At 35.6% G+C, this 27,500-nt stretch overlaps 1 protein-coding gene across 1 annotated transcript in view; it reads right to left on the reverse strand.

The window, feature by feature from the left end:
- Positions 1 to 27,500, reverse strand: part of LOC106869938 (sodium- and chloride-dependent glycine transporter 1) — an 88,863-nt gene that overhangs the window by 14,603 nt on the left and 46,760 nt on the right. The window contains exons 7-11 of the mRNA XM_014915875.2: positions 25,009 to 25,143; positions 21,868 to 21,971; positions 12,116 to 12,240; positions 5,382 to 5,494; positions 1,959 to 2,096 (exon numbers count right to left, since the gene is read on the reverse strand). Coding sequence (XP_014771361.2) covers positions 1,959 to 2,096; positions 5,382 to 5,494; positions 12,116 to 12,240; positions 21,868 to 21,971; positions 25,009 to 25,143 — 615 coding nt within the window. The remainder of the gene's footprint in view (positions 1 to 1,958; positions 2,097 to 5,381; positions 5,495 to 12,115; positions 12,241 to 21,867; positions 21,972 to 25,008; positions 25,144 to 27,500) is intronic.

Raw genomic sequence — 27,500 nt, forward strand, 5'->3', positions numbered from 1 at the left:
ACAGACGAAATACCGCTAACCATTTCGCCCGGCGCGCTAACATTTCTGCCAGCTCGCCGCCTTATATGGATATAAATAATGCCTCCCCTCGTATGCTAATCTTTTGCTGGAAGTTTAATACTTGAATTCACTATGTTAGAAGATTTAACATTTAGTCTACACTTTAAAAGGATGCATAATCTGCACCCGTATTGCCGACACCTTGATAAATTAGACAATACTTAATTAGTTTAAGAAATATAATCATTTGAAAATTAAGTCGTTCTGAAACGACATCTTGAAAAACAATAGCTAATTAACGTTAAGGTATTCTGTGTATGGAACGTTGGTTGGCGTCTTCAAAGTATTTAGTTTGTAACCAATTATATTTTTCTGTGGAAGCAATTAAACACTTTTTTTTATATATGAACTTGGGATTCTCCTTCAGAATATGAATTCAGTGCATTTCCGAGAAACACAAAATTAGACGGAGACATTGCCGATCAAAATAACAAAATAACAAAAAAATAAAAATAAATAAACATTCATCTTTGACTGATTTCTTTTTTTCTCCTGACGCATATTCATTTCTAGTTATTATTTTAACGCTCCCTGCAATAAATACGTTAACAATAACTCAGCTAATATTTCATATCTGGAATAACTTTCTTCAGTTCTAATAGCCCGATAGTATTCGCACAGTAGTGGGCACTGCGTTCTCTAAGGAATTAAGACAGATGAAGTAAATTCTGACCATGTCTTAACCACCGTAAGCATTGGTCGATTTGACATATTTCCTAAGTTGTTAGCACTTGTGGTTTACGTTCGTCTTCTTTCGCCCAATCACTTGGCTGATATATTGAATGCATCAAATTCCAACATCCTTTTGCATACTCATTATAACGTTAGGCGGAGAAATTGTATAGGGTAAAATGCAATCTAGAACATTACTGCATAAACTACAGTTACACAATATTTCCTTCCCTAATCAGAAAACATTTCCAGAACGCTCATAAATTCCGATACGTTTTCAATAAAAATACCATAAAGATGGGTTGCATCACTGTTAAAGTCAATTTAGTGGCAGTATGATTTACGAACGAAAATATTAGAAACACGTAGAGCTCGAAGTTAGTCGTAATAAACGTATATTTGTCGATATATAGAAAAACCTCACGTAAAAGGCAAATAACTGGAGAAATGCATTATAGAAAATGCCAAGAGAGACAACTGAGAAGCCGCCAATATCTGCAGGAGATCTGGTGAAATTACTGCAAATTCAGTCTCACCGAGAAACGTCATATAATACACCACCCTTCAGCAATGTTTGCAAATAAAGAGAGAAAGAGAGAGAGAGAGAGAGAGAGAGAGAGAGAGAGAGAGAGAGAGAGAGAGAGAGAGAGAGAGAGAGAGAGAGATTTAAAGTGATGATATGTATCTTCCATCTAGTTTCTTTTACTTGTTTCAGTGGCCATGCTGGAGTACCGCGTTGAAGGTTTTAAGTCGAACAAATCGACCCCAGGACACTAAAACCTAGTATTTATTCTGTTGGCCTCTTTGCCAAACGGCTAAGTTACGAGAACGTAAACACATCAATGGCAGTTGTCAAGCGGTGATGGGGGACAAACACAGACACAAAGACACACATGCACACACGCGCGCGCGCATATACATATATATATATATATATATATATATATATATATATATATATATATATATATATACGACGGGCTTCTTTCAGTCTTCGTCTACCAAATCCACTCACAAGGCTTCGATCGGCTCGAAGCTATAATAGATGACTCTTGCCCAAGGTGCCACGAAGCGGGTCTGAACCGGGGACGCTGTGCTTGGTTAGCAAGCTACTTACCACACAGCCACTCCTGCATCTAAACATACTTCACATATGCATGCATACGTGAATATATGCATACATATACATTCAACGAGAATAGGAAAAATTGCTTGATATTACTTACGTTTGTCAACATACAGAGCCCGATCAGAAAGAACATGCTACACATGAAAAGACGGAAGAGGATACTGGCTTTCTTCTTACGTAGGTGATCAGCATAGTCATCGATTATAGCTGTAAATATCATCTCTGATCCTGAAAACTAGTCAAATGAAAAGCAATATACAAATGCATGACAATCCAGGAAATAAATCTAAAAACATATAAATACATTGATAGTTATAGGTAACGATGAGTCGCTTCAAATTTTTCATTCATAAAAAACGTGCATCAGATAATTTTTTTTTAGATAAGAATTCTGTCAAAACCGATTGCTGTCTGCAACACACAATCCAACAGGATCTTTGCATTTTCATTCTCGAATCTCTTGTCCACAGGACATACCACTTTTCGAAAGAAGGCAATTTGTACTTCTTATAGTTTTCCCAAATGCACGGTGTTCGCTATCATCTAATATCGCCATAATATATTCTTGCTGTTATAGTTTAGGGCATTCTCAGACTGTGTGCAATCATTTCTCCTCTTTCACTGCATATCTAACACTTCCGGTCAATACTTACTTTGTCTATGACTTTTCAGAAGTTTGCTCCTGTGCAGTCATAATTCATTCTCTCTCTTAAGGTTAATTTTCTGCAGCCAGTTCTAGATTTTATCTCCACAAATCTGGTTTCTAGCTACAAAGAATCTGCCATGCAAGTGTTGTACGTCTTTCTTCTCATCATTAAACATAATTTTCCGATTTTACCAACTTAATCAACTTTTCATTGCTTTCGCGGATATACCGTTTGAGATTGGCAACCTCCATATTCACACAGTCCTTAACACTTATTAACCCTGATCCTCCTTTACTCTTCTTCAAGAAGAGACGATCAAAGGGGGGAAGAAGAAAGAAGTAAAAAGAAAAGCGAACATGAATGTCAGAACTATATTACGTACACGCGATGATGATGGTGATGATGAATACGATGGTCATGACGACTGCGACAACGACGACGACGACAATGATGATGATGATGATGATGATGATGCTGATGATGATGATGATGATGACGATGATGATGATGATGATAATGATGATGAAGTTGATGATTTTGATGGTGATGACCATGATGGTGATCGCAATGATGATGATGATGAATTATGATGATGATGATGCTTGTAGGATTTGGGGTAGAATTATGATGATGATGGCTTTTGGGTAAAAAAAAAAAATAGATGAAAGCGATAGAGTTGGATGTGATGCGAATGAAGTGAATATATGCCAGTGGTAATAAATAGTGGCGATTCTACGTAGCCATGGTGATGATGTTGATGATGATGCTGATGTTGTTGCTGCTGATGATAATGGAGATGATGAAATGCTAAATATTGTGAATAAATAGGGTAGTGATAGGAATAATATTGTTGTTGTTGAGGAGTAGGAAGAGATGGTTGAGGAGGAGGAGGATGAAGACGACGACGACGACGACGACGACGACGACGATGATGATGATGATGAAGTGATGTTGATGATGATGATGATAAAGAGGAGGAAGAGAAAGAAGAGGAGAAGAAGAGAAGGATGTTGGTGAGGAGGAAGAGAAAGAAGAAAAATAGGGAAACGGTGATGATGAGGAGGAGGGGGACAGGAGGGTGAAGGTGGAGGGGAGGTAGATGTATGATGACGATGGAGCAGGAAGGTGAAGATAACGATGACGATAAAGACGTTGATGATGATGATGATGAGGAGGAGGATGATGATGATGATGATGATGATGATGATGAAGATAGTAGTGTTGGTGTTTGTGGTGGTGTTGCTGTCTCTGTTGGTAGTGGTGTTATTATTGTTATTGATGTTGTTGTTGTTGGTGGTGGTGGTGGAGGTAATAGTCCGGATATGTTTGCGGGTAGTAGTAGTAGTAGTAGTAGTGATACTGGGAGTAGATGGTGGTAAACGTTATGATAACGATAATACATATCTACTTCCAGCAATGTAACTACTGCTGCTGTTGCTGCTGCTGCTGTCCATCATTCTATTGATTCAGCCATTTGCGACTCCAAATTTACTTTGTGATGAATAAACAAATTATTATTGTGAAAAGATAAAAATATAAACATAATATATAAATTAAAAGAGAAAAAATGGAACGTCAGCAGAAAAATTGACTGAAAATGTCTGTTCGATCAGCACTGATCTGAGTTAGGCCCAGCACCAGCGTACGCTTGAGAAATTCATGAACGCTACATCATTCATTGTCAGATATTTTCGCCTATTGTCTTCTTCTTCTTCTTCTTCTTCTTCTTCTTCTTCCTCTCTACCGCTCTCTCTCTCTTTATCTCTGTTTCTTTCTTATACTGTAAATATAAATATCCGTGGCTGTAACTGGTCCTGATTTTTAATTGCTTGGCTGCATCAAAGCCACTGAAAGACAACCTTGCCAAACTGTGAGCCGAAAATACCCGGGCATTTCCTGGTGGTTTCAATGATGTTCAACTGTGCTGGACGCTCAATAATGTTCGAAAGTGCTGAAATCGTTAAGGGAATATCTAGTCGATGGCTGGAAGAAGTCAACGACCCACGATACATGCTGAATGTAGTGCAGTCAACCATCATCTGTCATCTAATATGGATTGGTGACATGTACAATGCCTCGCTCATTGTTTTACTGGGTTCTCTTATCATCAGTAGACACAGAGACCCTTTTGTAGGGGAGCATTTCGATCAGGGCATCTGGAAGGACAGCCACTAGCAGCTGACAGTTGGTACTCATTGGACATGAGTAGACTGGAACGTCGTGAAATGAAGTGCCTTAATCGAGGGCCCAATGTGTCTCCCGGTCGCGGAATTGAGCTCAGCTTTTTATGATCATGAGCCGAACACTCTAACCATTAAGACAACCACCTTGAATATCTATGTGAATAAGAAAGTTTCTAATACTGAAGCCGAAAAAATAGAATCCATTATAGACACGTTTTCTTAATATTACTTACCATTAATGCGGTGAGGTGGCGGAATCGTTAGCACGCCAGGTAAAATGCTTAGCGGCATTTCGTTCGTCTTTACGTTCTGAGTTCAAATACCGCCAGTGTCGGATTTACCTTTCACCCTTTCAGGTTCGATGAAATAAGTAGCAATTGAGCACTGGGGCCGATGTGATCGACTTAGCCTCTCCCCAGAAAATGCTGGCCTTGTGCCAAAACCTGAAACCGATATTACTCACCATTGTAAGGCGGCGATCTGCTAGAATCGTTAGCGCATTGGAGGAAATGATTAGCGGCATTTCTTTCGGTTCTTTACGTTCTGAGCTCAAATCCCGCCAAGGTCAACCTTTTCTTACGTCCTTTCGAGATCGAGAAAATAAAGTACCCGTCAAGTACCAGGATCGATTTATCAACTTGCCCTCAAAATTTCTGGCATTTTGTCAAAATTAGAAAGAATGTTGCTTACCATCGTACTGAAGCCCAGACAGAGCATCATCAAGAAGAACAGTGCCGACCAGACTGGAGCTGCTACAATTTGTGACAATCCTTCCGGGTACACGACAAATACAAGGCCTGGACCTAATTGGTAAAATAAAAAGCAAACCTGTCTTTTAACTGACATCTCGTACAATTATTCTTTCATGACATTTTTTATTCATTTTAAGACAGGCCAGAAACCAGCCCCAATCACTCCCTCAGCTATCACACCCTATGACTCCAGCTATCTTATATTTCAAGTGTTTCCAATTTTTACCTAGCCTGTATCACACCTAATGTTTCACTTTGCTGCTATTTCTAGCCAACCAAACCACCATGTGCAGACAACTATATTCTTTTCTACGCTAAGCATAAGGCCCGAAATTTTTGGGGAGGGAGCCAGTCGATTGGATCGACGCCAGTACGTAGCTGGTACTTAACTTATCGACCCCAAAAGGATGAAAGGTAATGTCGACCTCCGCGGAATTTGAACTCAGAACATTAAGACAGACGAAATACCTATTTCTGTATTGCCCACAAGGGGCTAAACATTTCACTCGGCATGCTAACGTTTCTTATTTCTTTATTGCCCACAAGGGGCTAAACATAGAGGGTACAAACAAGGACAGACAAACGGATTAAATCGGTTACTTCGACCCCAGTGCGTAACTGGTACTTAATTTATCGACTCCAAAAGGATGAAAGGCAAAGTCGACCTCGGCAGAATTTGAACTCAGAACGTAAAGACAGACGAAATACCGCTAAGCATTTCGTCCGGCCTGCTAACGTTTCTGCCAGGGTTCGCCACCACCCACTGCCAGAGCCTCGTGGAGGTTTAGATGTATTCGCCCAATAAACACTCACAGCGCCCGGTCTGGGTATCAAAACCGTGACCCAGTGACCACGAGTCCGCTGTCCTAACCACTGGGCCATTGCGCCTCTACTCTGATATAATAAATAATAGCAAGTATATATATGTGTTTACGTCTGTACTTGTGATTATATTTAACTGTGGAAAACGGTGACGAATTGTTTCTTTGTCCAACGAAACCGGTAAAGAAACGAAACGTTTCCAAAAATAGAAATCAATGATCATAAATAGTAGTTTAAAAATAATTACTAGGGTCGATATGATCATCGATAAAAATACTTCGATAAAAGTACACCGTACGACTGAAGTCAGTAACTAAATAACATTGGTGAGTTTCGTTCTCTTATATCAAGCTGAGGTGAAGAGATGAAATGGATTTAAAATATAATACCTTCAATTGGGGCAAGAATTACAACCCACAACCACTATTTCGTTGTTTGTGAACATGACTTATTGTATATTGCTTCATTTCAACTATCTATTTATGTATCAGATCGTTTTGGAACGTTATCTGGGTTAGACTGGCGCCTTATCTTGAAGGCTATTGATCTGATTGGTTTCACGTCATGAAATTAGAGCTAAGCGCTGGTCTTCAACGTTTCCAACATCTTTCGGTTTTAAATGACATTTATAATTGTTTATCTCTACTATGGTTGATCTGATCTATTCTTCGATTGCTTCTTTATGTCATTCATTTCTTTCTTGTTCTCTCTCTCTCTCTCTCTCGCTCTCTCTCTGTACCTTTTCTTCGATATACCCACGTACATACACTCGCTCACGTACAGATGCATACGTATGTACGGATATAGTGGAAGAGTGTACGTACACATAGAATTAGTGTTCGGACTGATCTACCTTTACATATGCGTACATAGGAACATACGAACATATGCACATGTACAGCTGTATATACACACATTCATACATTCATAGAGACATGCATACTCAAACACATTTCCATATATACCCTTATATACGTAAACACACGTCTTCTCTCTCTCGCTCAATCTGTATATATATATATATATATATATATATATATATATATATATATATGTGTGTGTGTGTGTGTGTGTGTGTGTGTGTGTGTGTGTGTGTGTGTGTGTGTGTGTGTGTGTGTGTGTGTGTGTGTGTGTGTGTGTGTGTGTGTAGATAGATAGAGAGAGAAGAGAGAAAGAGAATGAGAGAAGCGGGAAGAAATGCATGGGATAAAGAAACAATCGAAGAATAGATATAGATATATACACACGTATGTGTATATATATATATATATATATATATATATATATATATATATATATATATATATATATATATATATGTATATATCTATGTGTATATATATATATATATGTATACATACATTAATATACACACACATATATATATATATATATATATATATATATATATATATATATATATATATATATATATATATATGTGTGTGTATATTAATGTATGTATACATATATATATATATATACACATAGATATATACATATATATATATATATATATATATATATATATATATATATATATATATATATATACATATATACATACATACACCATTTCCATAAACGCTTGGCAGACGATACTATGAAAACAAACATATTTCCTTCCCATTCATTTGAGGTACTATATCGTTAGAAATATGTTTATTTATTTATTTACTTTTAAAAACTTTTACTGCTTTCGGCTTTAATGTAATACGTCACTCATCCTTTCAAATATACACATTTACAAACCACCTATATCTACATGGTAACATTTCAAATATATTTAATATAAAGTAGATGATATCCAGTCAGAAACTTATTGCCTCGTTTTATGGCATATACATTTATATCCACATAATGTTTAATGTTACGTAATATATGGTTATTACAGTTATAACTAAATCTATATCTTTGTATATGTTATTTATGAAATTAATGCCGAAAATATTCCCGTCTTTCAGACCAGGTGACTTGCCAAGTTGTGTGTAAATTATAATTTGAGGATTTAACTATTATTGCCTCCAGTAGACAATGTAATGTGATGTGAAATTGAGGGACGTACTTTCAGATATATTATTATGTATGGACCTATATGTAGTATGTATGTATGAATGTGTTTGTGTATGAAAATACACACGCACGCATACACACACACACATACGAGGGTGGGGGGGTTATGAAAAGTTCTTGGTTTTGGGCAAAAGGAAATATAGTAGGATCAATTCACACACTCATTGCAGCGGTCCTTCAGTTTTTCTATGCCCTGTAAATGACCTCGGAAAGTTGGGCCTACAACCAGGCCTTTCGCGATACCCTATTTTTTAGTACCTTCTCGTATATATCAAAGGAGGTTGGAATTTTTTTTTTTTGGTATCAGTTATTCGCCATTACTCATGTTTCATTTCCTAATATGAATTACAACTTTGTACATGCAGAAATTTGTAATTCCTATTACGTATATCTATCTCTATATACGCCCCTATGTATATCTATGTGTTATATATATTCATGTGCATATACATATATATACACACACACAAATACATGTATATATGCGTATATATGTACACTCAAATACATACACACGAAAAGGTACATAGAGGAAGGGAGTGACCGAAATAGAAACGTGAGCGTATGTCTTGGTATATAAATATGCTTAAGGTGGTGAGCTGGCAGGAATGTTAGCATTTCTGAGTTCAAATTTCACCGAGGTCGACTTTGCCTTTCATCATTTCGGGGTCGATAAATTAAATACCTGTTGCGTACTAGGGTCGATCTAATCGACTGGCACCGTCCCCCAAAATTTCGGGCCTTGTGCCTAGAGTAGAAAAGTATATAAATTTGCTTGTATGTGTATGTGTGGTTGTTTGTGTGTGTGCGAGTGTGCGTATGTGCGTGTGCGTGTGTGTGTGTGTATGTGTGTGTGTGTGTATGTGTATGTGTGTGTGTGTGAGTGTGTTCTCGCGCACGTGTATATGTGTGTGTATTCCTATGTTGAATTGTCTGTCTGTTGCGCATCAGCGTAATAGAGACGAATTTAGTGGAGTCTGAAGTTATGGAGAGAAGGGCGAAATATTCAAACTCTTAGCAAAAGGCTCCCCCCCCCCCGGGGCTAATATATGCACAAGAACCGTGTGTAGTGACGACAGTATACTGTTTCCTATGTGTGTGTGTATTTATGTATGTATGTATGTATGTTTTGTGAATAAGTATCGGTTTGGACGGAATGAAGGATTAGCAATTTACAGACAAATCGGAAATCCAAGCCCCAAACTGGCTCTCATAATTAGCAGTTCAGATGGAAGGTAATTAATTTCTTCCCCGGAAATTTCTTGAAGAAAAATCAATGTTATTCTCTGTCACCACCCAATCAACATCCAACACATTTTTACTTTTTATTTCATTATTCATTTTATGTTAATTTTTCTTTTGCGTATTTTTGCTCCATCTTTGAAATATTCTGTTTCTTTCTTGTTGCTGTTGTTGTTGTTGTTTTTCTTCTTCTCCTTCCTCTTCTCCTTTCTCTTTCTCTTCTTTCGTTGTCGTCATTATTCTCCTCCTCCTTTTTTCTTTTTCCTCTACTTTTCCTCCTCTCATCCCTCCTCCTTCTCTTCCTCTCCTTCCTCCTCTTTTGCCTCCTCCGCTTTCTCCTCCTCCTCCGCTTTCTCCTCCTCCACCCCTTTCTCCTCCTCCTCTTCCTCTCCCTCCTCTTCCACCCCCTCTCATCCACCTTCCCGTTATCAGATAGCTATCGCTCCCATCATCATAACCATTAACATCACCATCATCATCTTCATCAGCACCGTCATCGTCGCCATCATTCTTTTCCTTTCCTTCCTCCTCTTCTCCTTTATCATCGTCGTCGTCGTCGTCGTCTTTGTCATCGTCACCACCTCCACCATTTCTTTTTTTAATTAGCGATAGACACAAAGTTTGAAGATGGGATAACAATCAATTAGACTATACGTGAATGTGTATGTTTTCAAAGTGTCATTATGTGGTGTGAAGGAATACAAAGGTGTGTGGGTGTGTGTGTGTGTGTATGTGTTTGTGTGTGTGTGTATGCGTGCGTGGATACTACGTGCTTGTACGTGTGTTTGACTAAGTACTTTGTATTTGTGAAAGAGAAAACTTAAAAGATAGACTGATAAAAGAATGAGAGAGAAAGAAAAAGGGAAAGAGAGAGAGAGAGAGAGAGAGAGAGAGGAAGAGAGAGAGAGAGAGAGAGAGAGAGAGAGAGAGAGAGAAAGCAGGAAAGACAGCAAGAAAGAAATAGAGAGAGAGAGAGAAAGAGGAAGAAAGAAGAGAGAGAGGGGGAGAGAGAGGGAGAGAGACTGTACGTTGCCAATGTATAAATAGAAAGCAATACTCTTCGATAAAACTATTGAAAGGAAACGGCGGAAATGAGTGAATATTTGAATTATGGAATCAATGTTAAGAATAGCGAAGACGTCGAAAATGGCGTGTGTAATTAATATTCTAAGACTTATTGTCCTTGTTTGACGTTTTGGAACTAACACTAACCATATCGACGACTCTTGAATCAATTTCCTAATTCTATTATTCATCCTGCTGTACTGACTAAGCAGAAATAATACACTACTAGCCCAGATTGACTTGTTGTCAGTCAGTTGCGTCATTCTGTGGTCTGAGTTCAAATTCCAACGAAATTAACTTTACATTTTATGCTTCTGGAATCTCCACCAATCGGCACGTGTTAAAAATAAAACAAAACATTGCGCCAATTTAATTTTTTAACGCCACGTCATGGGCCCCAGGACTCTTGAGGCCGGTTGTTCGATTTCACAGGGTGTTCACAAAGTCACTCCGCAGTAAGTATTTAATGGTTTTCGGGCGATTCTTGTAAACTGCTCCCTAGAAAAAATGTCTGGCGGTGTTAAACTAGGTGATCTTGGTGGCCAAAGTCTCTTCGAAATTAACAGTTCACCGAAAAACTCTTGAAGTAGCACTATGGTGATGCGCAGTATCAAATAAAATCCACTGCGGAGAGACTTTTTGAACACCCTATATATAAATGATTCGATGTTATATGAATGATCAAAGTATATAAATGATCCCCGTTACCAAATTTCCATAGTGTACAGGTTTGGCCAAAAGTCAACCGACAATAAATCAAAACCATTTAATTCCAAGTTTTATTTATGTTTAACAACTGAATGAATTTAATAAAAGCTTCTAAATATGAAACATCATGAAAATTGTTCAAACTGAAGTCCTTCTTGAGCGACACATTTTTCCATTCGAGTCAATACAGAATTACAGATAATATATATAAAATTTTGATTTACTGTCGGGTGACTTTTGGCCAGCCCTGTAAAATGATCGCAACATCAGAAGTGGCTGTGTGGTAAGAAGCTTGCTTCCCAACCACAAGGTTCCGGGTTCAGACCCATTACGTGGCACCTTGGGCAGGTGTCTTCTATTATATAACCTCGGGCCGACCAAAGCCTTGTGAGTGGATTTGGTAGACGGAAACTGAAAGAAGCCTGTCGAGTATATATATATATATATCTGTAAAAATACGTGACACTTATTCAGTAGCCATGATAAAACTCCGAGTTTCGGATGCCGGGGTGGGAACCCACGCCAACATCTCTTCAGTTATCAGATGATTCTGCTTCTACCACCACCATTATGTTGTGTCCAAGACTAATGACCGCAAATTCTCAACTTTTGAGACCGCGTAGTTCCAGACAAGTATCATATGATGGATTAATTCAAAGTTGATGGAGGAATGTTATATTGCCGCTCCTTACTTGAAATATGAAGATGGACATGAAATTTTCCATTTGAGATTTGGGCCTCTATGTGAAATTTCGCACCTACCTTCCGTAATGACGTCTGCCACAGAAGCACCTTTCACATGAGCCATGTGACCAATAACCATAAATATAGCGATTCCTGCATAGATGCTGGTCAGACAGTTTATAATGGGAACCAGTATGGCGTCTCTGAAAATTCAGAACAGTAGAAGATAATTATTTGCATATATATATATATATATATATATATATCACATATATATATATATATATGTGTGTGTGTTTGTGTGCGTATGAGTGTGTGTGTATGTATGGAGAAAGAGAGAAGAGAGAGAGAGAGAGAGAGAGAGAGAGAGAAAGAGAGAGAGAGAGAGAGAGAGAGAGAGAGAGAGAGAAAGAGAGAGATGGAGTAAATCGCAAGGAAAATAATTAGTTTCGCTAGGATATTCGCCTTTCAACAAAGGGCGGTGGAGTAGCGAAAGCGAAGAACGAAGTGAGTAGATATGTGAATAAAATGAAAATGAGAAAGAGCACTTGTGGAAAGAAGGATTTTGTGAAGCGAACAAAATGAAATAAATTGTATGATGGAAGAATTAAATGATAAAAGAAGAGACAGAGTGAGAGAGAGAGAAAGAGGATGAGTAAGGAGGAGGGAAAAGAGGTTTGTGAGAAAGGGAAACAGAAGAATTGCGAAAGAGGGAGATGAGGAAGAGAGTGGACGAATTTGAAGAAAGTGGATGAAGTAGGGGTGAACTGATGAAATGGAGGGGAGTGGACGAAGTGGAGGAGAATGAGTGAGGTCAACAAAGGTCAGTGTTAAGGAAAGGTGTTAATGAAAAACTTTATGTAGATTTACACCCAGAATAAAATTAAGCAAGAAAACTTCACACACACACGTCCCGCGTGCGTGTGTGTGTATACACATGGATGTATATGTAAATGTGCGTGGCCTTGTGGTTAGGATACCGGAATCACTCTAAGAAACGAAACCACCTATCGAAGCGGGTTCGATTCAAGAATTCGATGATACGTTGTGTCTTTGGGTAAGGTACGTCATTTTGAGTTACTCCAGTCTCGTCAACTGAAAATGACCAGCTATTTTAAATGTGTGTATTTCTTAAATATACTTAGATATATACAGTTTGAGTAAACAGAAGGTTCACTCTCAAACTGATGTAATTTTGGATGGCATCATCATTGCTTGCGGATATTTGTGGATACATTTCTGCAATGAACAATGTGGGGGATTAAGCAATAACATTCTGAAGATGTTGCAGAAATGGAATTACATTTTATAGTTGTTCCGTAATTATTTATGGGTTTAGATTTTTGTTTTCAATATTAGTATTAAAGATTTAGTGAAATCATGATAGTGGAAAAAAAAAAACAAAAAAAAAACTAACTATTACGTAGTTTTGACTTAATATCTTTCTGTGAAATTTTTAACCCAAATTTATGATTAAGATTTTGACTATACTTGTGCTTGCACCGAGATTGTATGAGATCGGTTTTATTCCACAATGCATTGCGTTTTCTCATTTTATAATGATTCTCCTTAAAACCACTATTACTTAAGGCATTAATATGATATTTTACAACATCATTGAAAGAATAATCAGAGCAAGAGGTGGTGGAGAAAGGAACGTTGATATTATTCTTGTAATAATGTTTATTATGGCTGGCGGGCGGTTTTCTTAACAGCATAAGATGTACAACTACTTCGAAAACTTCGAACGGTTCTACAAAATGAAATTGTATCATTACAATAATATGTTGTCGAAATGGCAATTGTCTACCAATCTCTATAATACATCTCAAATAATGATTCAAGCACCAACATTTGTCAAGCTTTAACAAATAGCTCTTACAAAGTCAGATGCATTGAATACAAATTTACATTTATCATAGCAACAAGACAATCAAACACAACATTTTAAAAACATATTTGAAATTTAATATCCAGACATATAAATGTTAGTATAAAATCGGAAATACTTCATTTACAAGGGATTACAATGAACAGTTGCTTATCTGTCATTATCAATTATCTTTGAAAATCAGCATAACGTTCAACATTAGAAACATCCTTCGTTTTATTTAAAATTAATTTCATTTTGCTGACTTCGGAGCCAGTGCAATTTGAAAAATTTAAACCGAAAGAATGCATACTGGCTTTGCTAAAAAAAAAAAGAAATAATAATAAAGTATCACTTCCCTTGATTTTTACAGCGTCTGAACAGAAGCTACAAATAAATTTTGTAACTTTATAATTAATACATAATTGTATTGTTCCAACAGAGTATAATACATATGGAATATATCTATCTTATAATCACATTACACTGAAATTTAGATATCCATAATCCATAACAGTCGTGCAGTATATATATTTCACAACGCTTAACTTTTAGCTATTTATAACAAGTAATTTCACTCTACCTCTTGAATTGCGTAATTTAATCTTGAATTTGTATACATTAATGCTTACGTTTTCCGCAAAACCATACATACGCACGCACAAAAACATACATAAATACATCCTTTCGGCAACATCTTTTAACCAGCAAGTGTCGACGTGCATCCCTTGACCAAGTTTGCATACATGAGGCTGATAACATCATAAGACTTGGAAGGCAGCTCTTTGGGCAACGTTCTTTGTCTGATAACTCTACCGCAACGTATCATCAGATGAAAGGACGAGCCTTTATGAGCAGAAGACTATGCATGGATAAATTAGTAGAATGCTTCGAGATGCTAGTAACAGTGAGCAGTCTTTCGTGGAACAATAGCCGGATTATTACCTCTCACTTTGCGTTTGCACTTCAGGAACAAGAAATATCAATCAAGTACCTGAAGCACAAAAGGGATAGAGATGTAGGAAAAGCAGTAAAATGTGACAACCGATGCAGACTTTGTGGAGTTAACACTGAAGATATCACCCACATCGTAAGCAGTTGTCCGAAAATGTCATCACAGTATTATCTGCCGATGAGACATGATGTTGTAGCTGGGACATTCTATCATGAAATCCGTTGGAAGGATAACCCGAGGGCACAGAAATAAGAATCGACAATATGGTAGAAGCCATAGCGTCTCATAATAAAAAGGAGTATTGGTGGAATGTCCCAGTGAAGAACTCAATAAAATGTAAGCACAACAGACTTGATATAATGATTTGGGATAGAGAAGAGAAACTGTGTACGGTTATGGAAATTAGTTACACAGCGGATGTTAACATATAGCTGAAGATAAGTGAAAAAGAGAACATCTACGCTGAACTATTGAGAATACTGCAGTTACTCTCTCCAGATTACAATTTCAGGTTTATAACTGTAATTATTGTGGCTCTGGGTTATGTAACACACTGCCTAAATACCAATCTTGAGAAATTAGGCTTCTCAAAACTAGAAAGGAGAAAGCAAATTCGAAGACTTCAGATGCAATCCATCACTGGAACTGTAAAATCTGTACAACTTTCTAGAAGTTTATTATTGAAATATATATGAATATGTCTAGATATGTAGCTATATGCATAAGAATACATACATAAAGCAAAACATACAAATCTGCACAGATACATACATACATACAAAAATACCCTGTTGTTGATGGTGAAGTTCGAATGAAGGAGCTTTGGATCTCTGTTAGAAACCGGCTCTCTCTTCCTCTATTAGCAAGAAATTTTGAAGTAAAACGGATCATACATACATAGCTACATATATATGTGTGCGCTATGCTTTCATGGCAAAATTAGTATATGTCTTTTCGATTATAATTTCCTCAAAATGAACCGAGTCCAATGTCGGTAAAACGAAATTAATTTTGATTACAATGAAAAACGTTTCTAACTTTGAACGTAATGTTGTGATTTACGGATAATTGATGTTGACATATAAGCAACCGCTTCTTGTAAAGCGTACACTTTTGTCTACGCACGCACCCCCCCCCCCCCCATCACACACACACACACACACACACACACACACACACACACACACACACACACACACACACACACACACACACAGGGATACACGCTGCAGTGTTATTCCTCGTATATATCCAATTTTCCTCCCAGCTCTTTTGTATTCTATCGCACATACACGCTTTTATGTCACATTCAGACGCGAGAAAGTTTGCTTGCTTCATTTCTTTCTAGACTTTCTAATTTCTCTATATTCAGGGCCCGCATCTCATTACTATGCAGTATCGTCGTTCGTACATAAACATCATACAGTCTGCGTTCCACTTGAGAAAGAAGACTCTTGTAGCTCGGAAAAGCAATCGTTCCTTGAACTTTTTACGAATTGTTCTTACTCTAATTAACTACATTTAGAGCAGCTAACACCACTGTTAATTTGGTCTCCTAGATCATTAAAAAGTATATTTCTCGAGTAATCTTGAGAAAAATGTTCTCTGTGCACTTGCTTGATACGAAGTTTACCTCTCCGGGCAGTCTGCCTGGGATCAAACAACGCATCATGACGTTGTATGACGTTGAGCAAATGCACCAAATTACTAATCCATCAATTAGCTAAGATCGTTTTGCATACTCGTTGTTTGAATCCCATGCGAAGCACATTCATAATGTTTATTAGTTTCTTTTTTAAAAACTATAGCCGCCAGTGAACTAAATGTTTATTGTAAGTGAAATTTGCTAAAATGGAAACCCCTTACAGTTACACTGTCTTCGATCTACAATTAAAATTATATATATATATGTTTGGTTTGACACAGCTATCTAATCCAGGGTGAGAATATTCTAGTCATATATCTGATCAAATGATATTTTTAGACCCTTCTCCCATTATATTTGAAGAGACCGAAAAGGGTCAAGGCAGCTGATATTATTCTTCTGACTAATTCATGAAAATAAGTGTAAAGAAAAATAACAACAACCCAACATTGTGATCCAAACATGTAATACCGAGGACTGTAGGCTTTGCCCCATCGTGGTCGTGTCTGTGAGCGACTAAAATCAATTAAGTATGTAAACAACATAGTTGTATCGATATACTCACTTCGTTTTTAATTTTGCTTTATTGATTTCTGCCGAAGATTTCTATTTTGGACACTCACTCCCTCTCATACAAACACACAGATACACAGACACACATAGAGACAGACAGACAGACACACAGACTCATAGATTCACTGCTGAGATTTAGATTCATCAGCACACTTTCATGCCATTGCGTGCATACACACACACACACTCACACTCTTACACATGCACACACACACATCGTCACACCACACACACACACATACACACACACACACACACACATCTACACACATATACACTCACACACCAAACCATGAACACACATACACACCATTCACACACACACACACTTACACAATCATACGCTTTCTCTTTCACACATATTGACATGCAATCACATTCCTTCTCTCTCTCTTTCTCTCTCTCTCTCTCTCTCTCTCTCTCTCTCTCACACACACACACACACAACAGCAACAACCCGCGCTGAAAATTCATAAATTCATTCTTACTAACGTTTCATTGACTTTCAACGACCTCCCTCCACCCAAGATATCCTTTATTAAATTATAGCATAAGTATTATACAATTGAAGACATCTTGCACCGAGTTTGTATTAGATTATGCTGATTGGTTGTTAAGAGTCACGTGTTCAGAAAACCACTGTTTTGTTTGCCTAATACCATTATATGCAGCTTTTGTTCACATTTATTTCCCGTGAATTGTTTGTTTAATGAATTATCCTTTCTATGTGTACAATAAATGTATGTTTGTTTTCCTTCCCGGCTTCATTTTCTTTCTACACAATGTAAACACTGTTATGGATGTTTTCTTTTTTACAAATACTCTTATGAGATGCTTTCTTTTTCTAAATATTGTTATAGGAGTTATTTTATACAAGCAGCAAGAATATTCTATTTTTAAAAAATAAATAATCACTATTTCTTGAAGTTGCTCTTAAACATCGCCTGCTTTCGAAAGATTAAATTAAAACTTCTATTACTTAACTCTTTTCAATCATATCCTAAATTAAGTGTCTCCCCTTATTCATTCTTTGGGTTTCTTTTCTTCAACCACTTAATCTTCCATTCACTTATTCACTCTTATTCTATCTTTCAACAAGCGATATGTATTTCAACCGCTAAGCTTTTTGTAAGATTTAGAGAAAAAATCTTTTGAAAACTTAATGTCGACAGTTATTTAATTTACTTCCTTAATTGGTGCTGAATGTTGGATCAGTCTCAGTGCAGTAACGATTGAGGAATTTATTAAGATAAAGTGCAATGTTTCTTATTGTATCACGAAGACCTCCATTGTAGCTACGCACAACGTGTTCGATTTTGTGACCCAGAAGTGTCCACCTTAAATCATATAATAGAAACTTAGCCAATCGGAGGTTTTCGAACTAATCATAATAGGAAGATTCGTACGAACAACCAGAAGATTTTAACAGGATTTAAAGAATAACATTAAAATATTTAAACTTTGAAAGAACACTTTCGACCGCTCGAACAAAAGTGGAAATTGAATGAAGTTAAGAACGGCACTGTAACAGACATTTTTCTTACAATATTGCTTTCTATCTAAAGAAAAACTAATACTAATACATTTAATTCTATCGATTTTGAAGACAAGCAAGTAACAATTCGTTTAGTAGCAGACGTCAGGTTAAATATTCAGTTTTACGAAGAACTGATATTGCATTGAAGTTTAATAAATCCAACCAAAATTGAGTTAACTACTGTGAGTACTACTAACCGAGACATTATTAGTCTTAAAATTAAGGAAGCAACCAATTTACCATTATCGAATTACAGAATTTCTCTTACTAATTGGTTCTATAGTAAAAGTAATAGTTGTCTTTTAAAATTTATAGTCTCATATAATTCAACTTCATCCTTTAGTATCTACCAATATCTACCACTATTGCTTCATTAGTTTCTCCTAAGAATAGTATTTTACTCAATTATTCAAATATCAAACTGATCCTGAATGTAAGACCACCATTATTTTGTTCGATAATGCTCTATGTTTAAGGAAGAAATAGGCTTTCTAATTTTAGTAATTTTAATATAACGAAAGGTAGACTACGTTTGCAAAACATTGTGAGTTATGGTCGTTATATTATACATTTATTACTTCTGTTTTACAGTTTACATTGCTGAGTATGTACAAAGGCGGCCATTGTGTGATGGACGTTTTCTACGGCCCTACACTGTCCGGTTTGTCTTACTGAACCCCCATTCATCGAAGCGACATGCATGAGTATCCATCACAAACTAGAATACGAACGGACTTTTAGTTAACAAAACAATTTTTTTTTTTACTGAAAGTTATTATATAGTTCGTTTCGTATGTAATTATACTTGCAAATATTTAATTTGTCTTTATATTTTAAAGCACATAGCTGTCTTGATTAATTTTGTCACGCTTTTTCTAGGCTAATATGGAGAGTCAAGCTACGAAACCGCTTTAATTGATAATTTCGATTTTTCTTCAAAATTTAGCTAATACTAATTTGCTTCATACCTTCCTACCTACCTACCTACCTACCTACCTACCTACCTACATACATACATACATACATACATAGCGACTATGCTGAATAGCGCTATTACTGGGATGTCCTACTTTATGCACCGTTTATCGACACGGATGTAGTTGGTTTCATTTCGGAGTTGAGTGTTTGGTGCTATGCAGGTCCATTTCCTTCCAGGTTCCCGAAATGGCTATTTCAAATGTAAAATCTTCTTGTTTCTTCGTTGGTCACCAAATGTTCTCCTCTTTTGTGTCTCTTTCCTGATCCTTGCAAGAATATTATTACAAGAGCACATTCGAAATGAAATAATTCAAGGGCGGAGCCGAGCGAACGATTTGATCGCAGACTATCCAAAGCACAAATTCCGCTGGGCCAAACATGTCGCAAGACTTGCAGATAACGGGTGTACCCGCAGAGTTGCCTAGTGGTAACCAAGAGATCCGAAAGGGGCATTGAGAAGGCATCCATGTCGATAGAAAGAGGATTTAGTAATGCAATTTGAGTCAAGACGAAAAACAATGGCATCTGATGCTGTGATACTGCGATATTTACATCGATGTTCCAGTATGGCCATGCTCCAACAGCAGAAATCATAAAAAGAATAAAAGGGTACATACATATACTAAGACACACACACACACACACACACTCACACTGCTGTTTGTGTGTGTATGTGTGCGTGCGTGTGCATGTAAGTGTGTGTGTATATATATATATATATATATATATATTAAAAGAAAACAATTCGGTCTTAGTAGATAAATTACATGTGATCTTCTAGTACATTAACAGTCCACCTAGTGGTCTCCTTTATATATATATATATATATATATATATATATATATGTACATATATATATGTGTGTGTGTGTGTGTGTGTGTGTGTGTGTGTGTGTGTGTGTGTGCATGTAAGTGTGTGTATATATATATATATATATATATATATATACATATGCTCGCAGATACGTATATGCAAAAATGTTAAGCTGCAACTTCATATTCTATGACCTCAGTTTCAGGTCACCGATTCTCAAAGAAAATCTAAGCAATGCAACAGGAATCAAAGGGAAGTTGAAGCAGGTCTGATCACTAAATATGAGAAAACATACACGACACGAGAAACACAAACAACAAACGTTGTTCTGAAAGATCGATTGAGATACAAAATATCGGTTAACACATTACTCAACTCTAGACAAGACGCTGAGAGTTGTGTGATTCTATGCGCTGTTTCTACAGCCAAGAACGTTAATTCATTGAACTGTTAACTCGATGTCGTTCCAACTACCGGTAATCACCAACAGGTATAATTCTATAATTTATGCAGAGAAAGATTTGAAGAATTGAAGAATATTTGCTTGACATGCAACGCCAATTTAAATTCCTGTGGCGAAAAAAGAGGAGGAGGTGTTGTTGTTATTGTTTATGTTGAAGTTCAACTCAGAACGTGCAGTCTTATTAGGTCGTGACAGTTTTGTATTCCAGTCGTGACAAGTTTGTATTTGTCGTGATACGAAAACTAAAGCTCGCAACTTTTCTTCTTCGAAGGTCATAATCTTAATTTTCAACCATTTTACTTGTTTCAGTTATTGGACTATGGCCATACTGGGGCACCGCTTTCAAGAGCTCGGTGGAAGTAATCTAGCACAATGAGATTTTTTTATAAAGTCTGGTCCTTCTTCTACCACTGTCTCTTAACAATGTCTACGTTACAGATATTGAGTAGTCTTTCAGTTTAATATAAAACTGTTTTTATTATAAGGTTAAATCAAACATAAATGTGTGTGTGTATGTGTGTGCGTTTTTTTATGAGAGTGTATCTGTATATGTGTTTTGTGTGTGTGTGTGTGTGTGTGTGTGTACTTGTGTATGTATTTGTTGGACGACATTGCTCAATTTTATGTTTTGATACGAGAGGAACAGCCTTAAAGCATTTATGTAGGTATCTGTGATATTTGGCTGTTATTTCTAGGATACCGGCAGACAACATGGAGAGCCCCTTCTGCTGTAGTTCTCTCGCCACTTCATAAAAAAGGAACAAAACACAACAAAAAAGCTAAAACCTTCAGTTTTGTTACCGAGGCTCAGTGTACTTAACAGAAAACACAATTTATACTTTTTTTCTGTGTCACTACGCATTTCTAAGCGAATCATGTGTTGTAATAGATTTTTGCGCTTCAGTAATCTTAGCTAGAAGTAAAGACCAGTTAGTAACCAACTCATATATTACCAAGATGCAAGGAATGACAGGGAAAAAAGCAAAAATCAATACCTGAGACTGTTATTATGAAATCTGTTGTAACTTGACATAGCGACTAGGCCACCAGTACACGTACACAGAGAGAAGAAGATTTGTACGACCGCATCTTTCCAAACCTAACGACAGGACAACAAACTATTATTATTATTATTATCATTATTATTATTATTATTATTATTATTATTATTATTATTATTATTATTATTATTATTATTATTATCATGATCATGATCAACATCGTCAAAATCGTCATCAAAAACATTATGTAAATATGTGTTTGTTGGATTATATGCATATATATGAACACCAGTGTATACTTGGGTGTAAATACAGACAAAAATCACACATAACACTCCCATATATATATGTACAATTCTAAACACATACATAGATACATAAGTACATACATACTCACACAGATATATATTTACACACACATACAAATATGTATACATGTACACTTATATACATTATATTGTTTTCTATGTATGCATGTATGTATTTACACACACACACACATATATATATATATATACAGGTATGTAATTTATACATTTATGTGTATATGTTTGCATATGAATATGCAGATAGGTATTTACACATGCGAATAGACATAGCGATATACACATATATATATATATACATATATAAAGTAACACATGCACATATATATATACACACGCACGCTCACACACACACACACACGCACACACACACACACACACACACACACACATACACACTTACATATATGCAGATGCACAAATATAAGCATCTTACATACATATTCACACACACACACGTATATATGTACACATATATACACTATATCGTTATGTATGCATATATATATATATATATATATATATATATATATATATATATATATATGCATATATATATATATATATATATATATATATATATATATATATATATATGTATATATATATATATATATATAATCATCATCATCTGAACATATGTATTCAATTTTTCTTCTTTTGTTTTGATATTAGCTGTTTTTATTCATGTTCCTGCGAAATACGTGTCCGATACCCCCCCCACACACACACACACACATACACACACTCACACGCACGCACGCACACACACACACACACACACACACACACACACACACACACACATGCACTCGCGCGCGTGCACAACATTCTTGTGTAGAATGATGACATTCTGTTTCTATCTCTTCTACTTTATGATTAATGTCGTGCATGTAAAATACCCTACCATTTTGGCAGCAATTCCAATGTCTCTTTTACACGTTGTAAAATGCGATCGGTGATTGCCGCGTAAGCAAACGAAGAAACAGAAAAAGTTTTGAAGTGACTCAAAACCTTATGTTTATACAAGTAAATGTTATATATTACATATGTTTTTTTTCATATATCATAAGCAGCCTGTTTCTGCATCTTTATGCATCATCAGTATAGAATGATATATAATCAATTCCTTGTGCTATATCTAAGTATAATCTTCGCTTGAAATCATGTAAAGACAGTTTTAGAGAGGCGAGGGGAGAGAGGGGGAGAGAGGAGGAGAGAGAGAAGAGAGGAGGGAGAGGAGTGAGGAAAAGAGTGAGGAGAAAGAAAGGGAAATTCCAAGACTGATATTGTTTATTCGTTCAGTTTCTAAATATTATTTATCAGCAGAGGGCAATGGAGCTCTTTTGAAGATTAAATTCCAAACACACGTACCTACATCATACGTACATCTTTACATGCCTAGATACATTCATACATACATATATATATAAATAGATAGATATGGGTTGTGTGCGAGTGTGTGTGTAAGACTATATATACTGGTTATTTCGGCTGTTTATTTTGGCTTGAAATTCCAAGTGAGATTAATTAAAATTTCACCTTCTAATAGTTACATAAATCTTGTCTTTTCCTCCCTCACCCACTCACGCTTTCTGCATACATCTATGGTTCCTTTTTTTCTTTTCTCAGGTATTGGCGGTATTGCAGCTTCTCTTGTCACCATTTTACCATAATATTCTGTCACTTCCAGGAGGAAAGAGACGTTTATTTTTGCTTTATATTATTCGTGCATTTTTGGCTATTTCTATTAAGCTTCTTGTGAAAATTACTAGTTGTCTTTGAAACCATACGGTACATATTTTTACCTAGTTTTATAAGGGATCTAACTCCGTTTTCAAGGTAAATATGACAGATTTTTGAGGTGTAATTTTCTTCAAGTCTTGCTGGTTCTTTTAAGGTCTTCCTCGAATATTTTAACAGTAATTTCTTACTGAAGAAGCAAGTGCAAATAACTTTTTCTAAATCTGTTTAGCTGCGCTTTAAGTACTAATACATTAGCAGAGGTAATATATTAGTACTCGTGGACTCGCGGTCGTAGGATTGATTCCCAGATCAGGCGTTGTGAGTGTTTATAGAGCCGAGGGGGCGGAAAGCAGTGACGTGAAGCTGAGCCAAAGAGGAGAAGAGTAAAAAAAAGTAAGTTTTTTTCAAAATATTGGGAATTTCTGCGGGTTTATGTGATTTGTGTGCGTGTACGTATGTTCATTCACTGTATATGTGTTTATTTTTGTGCTTATATATATATGTGTGTATATGTGTGTGTGTGTGTGTGTGTGTGTGTGTGTGTGTGTGTGTGTGTGTGTGTGTGTGTGTGTGTGTGTCTGTATATACAAAAAGAAAAAAGTAGATAGATAAATACACTTGGATTTATATATATATATATATATATATGTATGTATGTATATATACAAACAAAACAGAGAGATAAATAGATATGAATTTATATATATATATATATATATATATATATATATACACAAAAAGAAAAACAGAGATAAGTAGATTTGAATTTATATACATACATATATATATATATATATATATATATATATATATATGTATGTATATATATACAAATAAAAAAAACAGAGATAAGTAGATTTGAATTTATATATATATATATATATATATATATACAAAGAAAAAAAAACAGAGATAATAGATTTTTATTTATATTTATATATATTTATATATATATATATATATATATATATATATATATATATATATATATATATATATATATATATATATATATATATATATATATATATATATATATCATGTGAACGGAAGAGCTACTTACATGAACATCCAAAAGTCTTTCGGCATTTGGTTTCAAATAGTACATAATACCATCCACAGCACCACTTAAAGTAGATCCGTTTATGATAAGTGCTGTCAGGAGGACGTACGGAAACAATGACGTGAAATAAACAACCTACAGGAATATATTGAAAACTTGAATACAGTTTAGAAACGTACATGTCTTTATGTCAGACGGAAATAATGTTGATCCAGTGGAAATATTATCGATTTATTTCAGGAGAAATGACTAAATTAGAAGCTTTGCGTAAAAAAATGGTGTTGTTTTGTCCGAAGTCAACATTTATCGAACAAAAATATTATGAATAACGTTATATATATATAAATATAAATATATATATATATATATACTTTATTTAAAAGCAGCAGAAATATAACAAAAGACTGTTACTCGGAGTATCACGTTCCCGTTCATCCGAGTAACAGTCTTTTGTTATATTTCTGGTGCTTTTAAATAAAGTATATTACTCTGGTATTTGAGTACTCTTTTCTCGACCTTGTTGCACATTTTATGTGCTTACTCCGGTATATATATATATATATATATATGTGTGTGTGTGTGTGTGTGTGTGTGTGTGTGTGTGTGTGTGTGTGTGTGTGCGTAAACACACGCATTCATACATACATACATACATACATACATACATACATATATATATATATATATATATATATATATATATACATTTGCCATATTGATAAGTGTATGTGCCGGAAGTCGCTATGGCGTTTCAAATAATTTTCGAGGTTCGTTGATATGCACGGCTGCGGTACTTCAAAAAAAAAAAAACCTCATAAAATGCGCCGAGCAGAGTTTGCACATCTTTAATCAACAACGTTTCTGCAATGAACGTAGTATTTATCTTCTAGACAGTTTATTTAAAAGTATAGATCGTATTTTGCTGTTTAAGCTGGTAATTACGATTTGAGGGACGCTTGGCTGCTACATTTGACAAGACAAATTGATAGTTCAGCGTATGTCTTTTAAAATAGCTTTCGTTGTACAAAATTCTAAAAATATTAACTGGTAGACCAGTGTAAAACTCTTCTTATTAATTTAACTGCAACCTTTTTTTTTATTATTTATCGTTATCAATATTTAGTAGACAGATTGACTCTCACATCCAATGATATTTAATATGCAGCCAACACCAAGACCGCCGCTTGGTCACCCCGTCCCGCATCCTGGAACAAAATATGAATTTTGTTACGTTTAACTACGCAAGAAAAACTGAATAGTTATACATTGATTTTTATCATCGATTTTACTTGTTCTATCTTTAAATTTCACAGAAGACTGACGATGATAATTTAAGACGTCTGCGAAGTAAAAGAAATTCTGTAAGGTGGCACATAGGCTTATCTTGAAATTGTTGAATAATTTCCAGGTGAATTATATATGTATATATATATACACATATGTATACATATATATTTATGTATGTATATGTGTAAATGCATGTGCGCGCGTATGTGTGTTTCCTTTGGGATTTATTTTAAGATTTTACGTTTCTTCCTTTGGGGAATCGAAGCTCATCACTAACACAATGACAATGGTCTTTTATTTAAATCAACGGCTCTCGCAATTAACCATTGAATATAGTATACCACTTTATCATCCTTGTTGAGACACTCTGATGGCGCGAGAATTTTGCACATGGAAGAATTATTATTATTATTATTATTATTATTATTATTATTATTATTATTATTATTATTATTATTATCATTATTATTATATAACTCTTCAGCATTTGGTTGTTTCAGGCCAATTTCTACTGTATCACCTGCTACACCTTCACGTTGCCGGGGTGTGTGCAGCATGGTGTGTTTTTCTCTGTTGTTGGGAGTGTGCAAACACTTCCGACTATTGCATTGCGTCAGTTTTGTTCTGATCAGCGTGGCTTTTTTTTTTTTGTGGCAGAGAAAGTGTAAATCAGCTTCTACATCACTATGATGACATCCTTCAAGTTTCTTTTTCCAACTCGAATTTGTCCAGAAATTTTTGTATATTTCATTTCACAAAACCTCTTTACATAAACTAATTCCTTTAATTCATTTTCATCATTTAGTTAAAAATAAAAATTGTTACTGGGCTCGACTTTTCGTATAGCATTCTCTCCGTCTTACTCTTTCGCTCTCTCACTTACTCTCTCTTTTTTTTTCAATCTGAAGATATATTACTATCAACTGATTGAAGGAGCCTCTAGTAAACTACACTTCGTTGATGAGGACAATCGGATCGATGCATCTCTGTAACTGTCAACTTTCTTGCAAAGAATGTTCAGCAATTGTATCCCGTTTAATTTGTAAGTAACTAAACGGTACTGCTAAGTTCTGGTATAATTCCTTTCAATAAGATGGAGAAGTCAATTCGAGAAGAAATATTTGCATATATCATTCTGTATGTGTCTTCTTAACATATTTACTTAACCCAGAAGCCAATAGAACGCTTGAAGTATTCTGTCTAAT

The sequence above is a fragment of the Octopus bimaculoides genome, chromosome 10 (genome assembly GCF_046866305.1).
Source record: "Octopus bimaculoides isolate indiv1 chromosome 10, ASM4686630v1, whole genome shotgun sequence".
Taxonomy (NCBI): Eukaryota; Metazoa; Mollusca; class Cephalopoda; order Octopoda; family Octopodidae; genus Octopus; species Octopus bimaculoides.